Source organism: Notothenia coriiceps, unplaced genomic scaffold, assembly GCF_000735185.1.
Source record: "Notothenia coriiceps isolate Sejong01 unplaced genomic scaffold, NC01 NC01_scaffold00033838, whole genome shotgun sequence".
In the NCBI taxonomy this organism is placed as follows: domain Eukaryota; kingdom Metazoa; phylum Chordata; class Actinopteri; order Perciformes; family Nototheniidae; genus Notothenia; species Notothenia coriiceps.
This window is the reverse complement of record NW_011366539.1, coordinates 133,423-143,755: the sequence shown is the minus strand read 5'-3', so window position 1 is coordinate 143,755 and position 10,333 is coordinate 133,423. Positions and strand designations below refer to the sequence as shown.

Below are 10,333 nucleotides of genomic sequence, written 5' to 3'. Positions count from 1 at the left end.
GTTTGCTCCGTAATGCTACGTGTTGTGATGTCTGTCTTTGCTTCCCCTGTCACGAGTTCTGATCACTCAGTGATGATACTAATACCTGTAGAATCGGATATATTGTATGTGCAGTTTCGATAAGTAATAAGGGTATTTTTACCTTGAGTTCTGTGCCAAGTGCGTTAGCATTTTTTCGCTCAGGGGTCATTTAGACGCTTCTTATGAGACTTGTGTTTTGTTTTGGTAAAAATGGTTCGTATCGTCTGTTAGCTGAGTTTCTTCCCGTTAATCTGGAATGACACATTAATAGGTTTTTAAATATTAAGAAGCCCTGAGACAGTTTTGTGGAGAAAAAAACCCGCAGCCCCCTCTACCAGGTTAAGACCAAACATTATGATGGGGATTTTACCTTATTTATAGCCAGACACTTCCAACAGATTCTTTACATTTATTGGTTGTAGTTAGTTTGGGTTTCGTATGAAAAAGCTTGTAAAAGTAAATGAGCACTTTAGTCAATCTCTGTTTTCAGCGTCCAGACAAGTTCAAAGTCTTTAATGAAGTCATGTTATGTCGTTTTGTTCTGAATGACTTTCCTCCATTAACTGTACTGTTTAGTTTTATGTGTATGGCATTTGGTTAAGCCAAAGGCTATTTAGACATTGTGTTCTAATTAAATTCCCAACTAACTTCTGTTTCTCTCATCTTTCTAGGGGTGTGAATTCATGTCAGATCTGCTTGGAGTCAAACATTCAACCAACCATTATCATTAAACTAATAGTGTACTGCCCCCTAGTGGCGGAAAACCATTACAAACCAGAGTTTTTACAGAACATTTAACACCCAAGTGGCCCAGAAGGTAAAGATGGGAGATGAAAATTGACAATAAAAGGCGATGGAGTCAGTGTGTGTAATTGAAATCACATTTATTGTTTGTTCTGGAGTTTAACTTAAAACGTAACCCTTTGTTTACAGTACGCTTCTATCCTTTACTGCTTCTTCCTCTGCTTAATCTTTAAAGTCATCTCACCGTGTTTTTTTACACTCATACACACACACACACACACACACACACACACACAAACACACACACACTCATACAAACACACTTAACAGCCGTTACACCAGCGGAGGCTTGTTCAGGTAACGTTAAAGGGAACTCTCCACAGAATTTAGCCACAAACCTGCAGCGTCCATTACTGTGAGCGCAGAATAGGATCAAATCTCTACAAGTGTTCCCCTTTAAGGCCTGCGTATTACAATCACATTAAAATGTCTTCCTCACGTTCAGTCATTCGCCAACCTGACCTGCGACATTCTCACCAGCACCTTGGAGAGACTACAAAATAAAAAATACTCTAAAGATTCACCTTTGCAGGACTGCAAATACAGAAATGCACAGCGCAATAAAAAATACAAAGGTTGAAATCAAATCACGATAGAGGAATTAAGATCACTTCTTTTTTTTTTCTTTTAACTACCTCGCTAATAGAACTGCTGATAGCTCTACTAGCATCAACAGCTTCTTAAAGTACATGTAGTTATATAGTTTCTATACTTCGTAAAAGGTTTGGATCGAACAGTCATGTTGCAAACTTTAGTGTTTGCTTCAGTCGTGGGTAGACATAAACGCACTCTGAAGCAGGGAAAGAAGAACTGGTTTCTGCTTTTGGATCGAAGGCGAGCAGTTCTCCAGAGCCCCGATCGAAATCAAGTTTGGTTTGTCTTCCATGTTTAATTGGAATAATCTAACCCTAAAAGGCCAAGTCTTCTGCTCTTTCTGTGCATGTAGTGGGTGCAGATCGTCTGTCCATTCGTCAGTGGGAACTCGATAGCTGTGCAGAGTCTCCTCCACCATCAGGTCCAATGTAAACAGCTTTTTTCAGAGGCAAGACCAGGAAGTAAACGGACTCTTTGGCTCACCTTAACATGACGCCGGATGCATTTGAGTCCCGATCAGACTAGAAACAGACCCTCATGTAGTCTGCTTTGAGCTGAGGGGCTGCTTCCCATCAGTAAGTTTACTTCCGTCCTCCTCTCTCGATTGGGAAACCAATGCACATTAGCTATGTATGTACAAAAGCATACAAACTACCACACACACGTTGCCCTTGTGTAAAAGTGCACCGCTGACCTATTTTCAAACATTCCAAAGTTCTACTTTAGCTTCAAAATGACCTAGCTTACCACATTCAGATGCATACAAATAAATAAATAAAACTTGGGTAGAGCTGGGGAAGAAAAGGCAGGAAGAAAATGGCAACACTGTCAATGGAAAGAACTTGAAAAGAGTAACCTTGACATTTTTATGGCCCTGCTTCCCTGCTAGGTTTTATAATAACAGCAGCTCTGGAGTCAAAACGTCATAAGAAAATAATATATCAATGGTATCGCAACATGGGGCGTATGTTTGATTGTGTACAAATGTGTGCATATAAGGTATTAATAGGTGCTTTAAGCTACATTCAAGCAACATGTATATTTTTGGGGGGAATTAGTTACATTATCAAGTTACAAGGGGGTGGATCTTCCCTTTTTGGGTGTGCTTCCACTACTGGCTCCTTCAACCAATTGGAATTAGTCATATTTCGGCCATTTAAAATGGACGTTTCAATAAGTGCTAAGTGACAATGTTTTAAAACATTAAAAGTGCCTGTTTTAAAAATAAGTGTTACCACATGTTTGACGTCTCAACCGCAAGACTAGCTTAATTATAAATGTCTAATCTCAGTCAGGACCTTTGGGTGAGAGGCTAATAGAAATGGGGAAGGTCTCACCATTCTTAGAAACCCACTGTTCATAAAGGGAGAGGAATGGAGGGGTTTCATTAACCCGGAAATCTCCCGTTTGACAGAGTGGTGCATCGACCCCGAAGCCAGCATTGTCCCAAGACAAAAAGTCAATGGTATTTTAGAATTGGACAAACATAGCAGAAAATAGAATCTGTGGCGAACTCAAATGCATGATACTTACATGTTTTGTCTAGCAGGATAAACTCCACATATTAACACCTTTTTAAGTAGTAAAATGCTAATGTTAGGTTATAAAATAACTACATCACGGTCTTCACATCACAACCGCTAAGCTAAATGCGGCTAATGTTCGGCGTAATGACTATCAGTTTAACGACCATTTAACCACTTGCGTGAAAGCTTTAGACATTTACAAGTGGGGTATAAACCAGAGGTGGGACCAAGTCATTGTTTTGCAAGTCCGAGTCAAGTCTCAAGTCTTTGCGCTCAAGTCCGAGTCAAGTCTCAAGTCAGGATGGGCAAGTCCAAGTCCTAAACTTTGACAAAACGAGTCTTAAAGAAGTCGTTATGTGCTTTTCACCAAATGTAATGACATCGATCAACTGAATAATACTTAATAATCAAACTGCTCTTTATTAGTCACATTAATAATTTAATAATCCATTTTCTCTCTGCTGGTAAAGTAACGTGTTTTTTAAAGAGGGATCAGTAAGGTAAGGCTACCGTGACGGTTTGAGTTAGAAGGAGTTTACTGTATAAGATCCCTGATGTTGAGGTGACCAGAATGTTTATTTCCACTGTGTACAACATGTTATAAGGGATAATGTACAGCGAGGCGGTCTCTATGGGGAAAAGAACTCCTGAATCTACATCCCTCTGCAGGTGGTACTTTGAGTATATTTTGATGCTAATACTTTTGTACTTTTACTTGAGTAACATTTTGAATTCAGGACTTTTTATTGTAACCGAGTATTCCTACATTCTGGTACTTTTACTCAAGTACAAGACCTGAACTTCTCCCACCTCTGGCAATAAATCCTGAGTGGTTACCAAAAAAAAACCCTGCTCTGAAGGTTATTTTCATTTTACAAATCCTGCACTCAGCTTTGCTTTCTCCAATATCATTGAAATGCAGCCAGATGCTGCTTCTTTTTACGGTTTTTGCAAATTTCTTGACTTTTTCTGACGCGCTTGCATTTAAATCCGGCTACCGTCGCTCTGTGCAGCTGGCCTGTACCACTACACCTGCTGTGCCCCCCGCCCTTCTTTCACATAATGGTATGATCCTAGTGTGTCCTCGCATATGATTGGCCTGTCTGCATGAATTTTCAGCAGCAAGAGTAGGAGCGGCTGAAAATTCTCCTCTCTCCGACGGGAGTCTTCTCTTCTAGCGGCATCTCNAAACCAATAAGAGCCAAGGACTCTGAAATCAGTGTAAATCACTGCTTCTCGAAAATCCAATCAAACTGTCAAACTAGGTGGCTTTGATCGAATATGAATCCAAAAGTTTCTTTTTTTGCGTCTTGAATGTGTTACCATATTTTAATGTGTGGCTGCAGATGAGCCCAACGTTGAAAACAAAAGAGAGCTAACCAGAAGCGAGTGCCCGGAGAGGAGATGTTCTCATTCTACAGCTGAACATACACTAAAATAGGTTCTGAAAACATTTGAGGGGAGGAAATATGAAATGAGGAGCAGAACGTTGATTTCAAACGTAATGTATGCGCCAAATGTGACAAGTTTGGATTGACTCTTGATTGGTGCTTTCCTTTGTGGAATCTTACAAACACCATTAGGATGGATTACGGAGAGGAGCATTACTGAATATGTGTTTCATCCAGCACTGTCAGCGAGATCAGTGTAACAATTTGTGCAAACGGATTGATACAAAAATCATTGAAAGATACGCAAAATGCAGCTACAGGGCTGGAATTTATGCAAAAAATATATCCAAATCTCCATATTCTGTGGCTGCAGCAAGCTTTCACCACAAAGACAGTAAACGCAAACTGCTGGCGCGTGTGTTAAACTCAGTGCTCCCCTCAGGGGAGGCAGGCCGATTCTGTTTTAGTTTTACTTCTGTTTCTGCAGTCGTCTCAGAACTTACAGCACTTATGTCGTGTTCCCTAAAAAAGCCATAATGATTCAGGTATCCTCCTATATAGTGCATTACCACTAAAAAGTGGAGTACTGCTCAGCAAGGGGGTGGAGGTGCTGTCAGGGATTAAAAGAATATTTAAAAGTAGCCAGGCAGGTTGTGTTCATGCTGCGTAGGTCTCAACATTTCTGATACTCAGGATGGTATACCAGTCGTTGTGTGCTGTGTATGTGTGTGTGTGCTGTTGTGTGTGTGTGTGTGTGTGTGTGTGTGTGTGTGTGTGTGTGTGTGTGTGTGTGTGTGTGTGTGTGTGTGTGTGTGTGTGTTGGGTTTTTTTTATTTCGTTTTTATTTTATGTCTGTATTATTGTTATTATGTTTAGCTTATACATGTATTCTGTATTTTGTATATTTTGTAAGTAATTGCTGTTTCTAATTTTAGTAATTTTTTTTTTTTTAAATGTGCTTTTGGTTGTACATGTTGTGTATTAATCTCAATAAAAATGTGATCACAAAAAAACAAGTCTGATATCTCACCGGCACTTCAGGGTGTAGAACTTCCCCACCAGTTTGACCAGTGGATAGGACGGGGGTTTGGGCACCAGAGCGGGGACGGTGCCTGTGCGGGGGGGTTTAGGAGGGCTCTCCGTTCCCTCAGGGCACGACGGGTGCTTTAAGGGTCGACGCTCGAAACCTTAGCAAGAGAGAGAGGAAACATTGGAGACATATACCCTTAATGCGCTAATAAGATCGTAAAGTTATGTGGAATAAACAGATGTACAAATAAAGAGTGTGTATTGTCAACATACAGTATGAACGTGGTAACACTTCATACACATACGAGTCTTATTGCCTTTATCATTTCATTTAAAACACCCAATGTTATTTTGTAAATTTCAATTTGTACAGAAGACCTCTGATGTAAAAATGTTGCTGTTGTTTTAATCCAAGTCTTTGAAAGCATACCACTACCTCAGTATGAATACATCCAGTTGACAAAAGGTAAAACATCTGAAGAAGTGGGTGTATTGAATGCAGGCATATGTATCTGACTGAGTGCAATAACATTTCATAATAATACATTTAATATCTAAGCGCTTTTTCTGTTGCTCAAAGACACTTTAAAGTGGTGATAAGAAGGAAATCAAATAAATATAAAAAGTTGAATTAAAATATTAAAACAGCAACACAACATTATTCACACATTAAAAGCCCGTCTGAAGAAGTGAGTTTTGTTTTGGTGTATCCTGACGTACCTCTGGGCAGGCGGACGTTAAGCTCACTTCGTGCCACCTGAGCTTGAAGAGGGAAGTCAGCGAGCCGCGACGGGCTGCCACGATCGGGTCTGAACGGAGAGTTTAGGTCGAGACCAGATTCCCCTTCAGCGGTCTTTGAAGAACCCTGGCTGACGTCTCTGGTCAGAGGCCTCACCAGGCTCACAGCGAAAGAAGAAGACCACTGAGAGGATGAGGAGGAGGAGGAGGAGGAAGAGGAGGTCTTCTGCGATGAGATGGGGAGGATATGATCAGAATCCGTTGTGAGAGGAGAGCTGCTCTTCTGGAAGAGGGACAGAGATGAGTTTCCTAATCAGCATTACATTACATATCAACAACTGATACTTAAAACCGCAGTGTGCTGGTGTAATAATAATAATCATATAATATCAAAGATAACTTGTGGTACTAGTAATGTCATTATAAGGCCAAATGCTCACAATAGCTGTCTCATGATTTGGTCCTGTAAACATAACAAAGACTAGCGGGCTAACTAGCTTACAGCGGCAATCGCTATTTGCGTAAAATTCACAACAGCAGTGTACGGTTAAAAATGAAACTACCACGTTGAATTACACACAGTACGCAAGAAAGTAAATAGTGGTGAGTTTCCTAATCAGCATAAAACCAACTAAACTTGAACTGTGGTATCCTTGTGTTATAAATCACAATACATTAAATATAACTTGTGGCACTACAAGGCCAAATAATGCTCACATTCGCAGTCTCTTATGATCGGTACAGCAAAGGATAACACAAAGACTAGCGGGCTAGCTAGTTAATTTACAGCGGTAAACGTTATTTGTGTAAAGTTCACAACAGGCATGTGCGATTAAAAATGACACTACCATGTTGAAATACACACACTACACAAGAAAGTAAATAGTGTACACAGTGTACTACATGAAAGCGTGGTAACAGAAGTATCTGAGTTGAGGAACAGGACATTTCTTGCCTTGCGCAGCGACTGTACATGCTAGGCTAAGCTAATTGGTTGTAGCTTTGTATTTATCGTACAGATATGATAGTAGTTTTAGTCTACTAAATCTAGGCAAGAAAACGAATAGCCTTAATGTCCATAAATGTCCAAATATTCCTTTACTTTGCTGTAGAAAGGATTTTTTTTAAATGTAGCATGGTCATATATAAAATGGAACTTTTAAAAACATTTGACTAGTGGTACATATTTTTTTTAAACTTTATTAATATTGAAATTTTGCACATAAGATGTATTACGAGCTTCTGTTTTTGTATTTGAATATCATGTGATGTATTTAAAAGCTCCAAAGAAAGCTATCTTTGTCCTTAAGTTAATATACATTCTATCCATAACAGACAACACATGTTATGTTGAGGAATAAAACATAATTTAGGCCCATTCCCAAACCGCCCCCTACACACTACCCCTTCGTTTGCGCGTTCACGCGGAGGGTCCGCCATATTGAGGGCTGTTCCAAACCAACGAGTGTGGAGGGTGTGGAGGGGGAGTGGGCTATCAAGCCCTCAAACAGCGAGTCTGCAGCGGTGCTGACTTGAGACCGGTCTCTACCTTACCGGAGTCACGCTGTGTGTGTCCGTCAGGAAACACGCTGTTTACAAGTAGTTCCAGCAAACATCCACTGATAAACTGCGATGTCAACCTCATGATAACCTCATAATGTTTTAACTTAGGATCATACCTGTGTTTAGTCTAGAAAAAGGTAAATGTGTGCATTTTATTATAAAGTTGTGTATATTTACAGACTGTTGCAAAAACTAAGAAGCTTATAAACATCAGGTTTAAAACTAAAAGAGCTTTACAAAAAAGTAACACAATGAAATATGTTTGAAGTTTTATTTGAGTTATTAATTTACATTTTTTGTCTAAGAGATGCTGATTTGAAACCGTTGTTACATACAGTTACGGCATTTCCTGTTTCTGCCGGAGAGAGGGGAGGCTGTCCCAAAGCTTGCTGCTGTATTTACTCCCTCCATCTGACAGGAGGGAGCCTCGTTGAGCTGAGAGTGTGGCTACAGACGGAGTTAACTCCGTCACGGAGGGGTAGGTTCGAGGGAGTGGTTTGGGATTGGGCCTATGTGTTACCATGTTGTTTGTTAGCAACCAGAAAAGGACACCAGTAATGACAAACAGATGAGAATGCTGCGTGGGGTCTGGGTGCCGTGTTGGCGGGACGTTGCGGGGCTCGCTGCTGGAGCGGACAGTGTGAGCTGGGTTACTGGTGTCGTTTCCTGATTGCTGTGTGGGGTCTGCGGGACAGCAGGACACGGCGAAGCCCGGCCCGAGCACACACACAGACTCACAGCCCGCTGTCTCAGGCTGAGAAATCCGGAGCTGCAGCTGAGAAAAATAAGGCTGGCTGAGTGCGGGTGCGTGTGTGTGAGAGGAGCTCCGCGGATTGGTCCATTTAGAAAAAGAGAAATCTCCAACGAGGCGTTCTTGGGCAGCACAGACAGGTCTTTTCTGTGTTAGAGTTGTACTCGCTACAGGGTGTACTTTGANAAGTACTCAGATCTTGTACTTGAGTAAAAGTAGAAGTACTCAGATCTTGTACTTTAGTAAAAGTAGAAGTACCAGAGTGTAGGAATACTCTGTTACAGTAAAAGTCCTGCATTCAAAATGTTCCTCAAGTAAAAGTAGAAAAGTATTCTCATCAAAATATAGTGAAAGTCGCGACAGTGAAAGTAGTCATTGTGCAGATTGGTCCATTTCAGAATAATATATATGATATGTTTTATAATGATTGATCATGAAAGTGTTCTCAAAGCTGGTAAAGGTGCAGCTTGTTTGAATGACTTTGTATACTGCAGGGTAGCTTGTGGATTTACTCCAGGTGGAACTAAAGTCTGATTTAAGTGTTAATAATTGTGGCAGGAAGCTAGCTTGGGGAGCTCTCAGACCCCTTTCTGGTTGTTCTTTGTTTACTCAGGCGAACAAAATAGTCTGTGTTCTAGTTTTGAAGAGACAGGTGTTTGGTTTGAAGAGGACGTTTAAGCTTGCTGGGGACCATAGCACTGTTGGGTAGCTTTTCCCCACACACGGCTCACCAATGGCTAATTATTTGCAGCAACAACATAGCAATTTTTTGGACCTATTAAGTTTAACTGGCCAATTTCCCATGGCACACCTGGCGATCTCTCACAGCACAGTTGTTGAAAATCACTGATACAATACAGCTTTATTTATAAAGCACTTTAAAACCTCCAGACCAAAGTGCTGTACAGTCAAATAAACACAAAAAACATTAAACAAATCACACAGCTCAGCTCACACACCTTAAACAAGTACAAGCAAAAACAATAGACGATTTAAAAGCAATAAAAGCAACTATCTACAAGATGTCAATACGATAAGGGGAAGAGGTGGGTTTTCAGAAGTGATCTAAATGACATTAACATAATAATATATATTACCCAGGTTGAGGGGGAACACGCTGTCGGAGCTGCTCCAGCTGCAGTTCAGAGCGTCACCGGAGAATCCTGACGTCCTTCCAACAGATCCAGGAGCTGTGACCTCCATCTGCACCGGCTCGGGCTTCAGATTCAGGATCAGCCCGCTAGAAGAAGAGGTGGGGGGAGTGGAGCTGGATTTAGACTGAAGAGGACTGGCAGGGCGGGCGAAGGCGAAGGGCAGACGGCTTAGGAGGGAGGAGGAAGGAGACGAGGAGGAGGTAGGCAAGGGGGAACGAGGGGGTCCCGGAGAGGAGTGAGGGGGAGTTTTGAGAGGTTTCAGAGGAAGAGCACAAGGCAGGCCTCGTCTCGTGATGACTTCTCTCAGGGTGTCGATGGGCGAGCCGTTGACCGACCACTCGGTGATTCCCATCTGACGCAGGTGGGATCGGGCGTGGCTGCTGAGGCCTTTACGGTTCTCAAAGTATTCTCCGCAGAACTCACAGCCTATTTCCTTCAGAGGTTCACCTAGAGGATTAGAGATGAGAAATGGGTTCAACAGAGAAAGCAAACAGCAGAGATGTTAAAGTACACACATCCTTCACTCAAGTAGAAGTACAGATACTCGTGTTTAAAAATACTCTGGTGAAAGTAGAAGTACTGACTAAACTTCTTTACTCAAGTAAAAGTAAAGAGGCTTTGAAATGTACTTCAGTAAAAAAGTACCCATAACGACCAGCTGTTTTTAAAGAGTACCTGACCTCCCTTTATATTAATAGAACAATAATGTCATTGTTAGCTAATGAATGTTTCCATGCTGAACAACGGCAACATGACAACGTT

At 41.2% G+C, this 10,333-nt stretch overlaps 1 protein-coding gene across 1 annotated transcript in view; it reads right to left on the bottom strand.

The window, feature by feature from the left end:
- Positions 1-5,366: 5,366 nt before the first annotated feature.
- LOC104961841 (WIZ zinc finger) overlaps positions 5,367-10,333 on the bottom strand; it is a gene marked incomplete at its 3' end in the record, with an annotated part of 24,968 nt that continues 20,001 nt past the window's right edge. Inside the window, exons 12-14 of the mRNA XM_010790190.1 lie at positions 9,515-10,018; positions 6,086-6,412; positions 5,367-5,523 (exon numbers count right to left, since the gene is read on the bottom strand). Coding sequence (XP_010788492.1) covers positions 5,367-5,523; positions 6,086-6,412; positions 9,515-10,018 — 988 coding nt within the window. The remainder of the gene's footprint in view (positions 5,524-6,085; positions 6,413-9,514; positions 10,019-10,333) is intronic.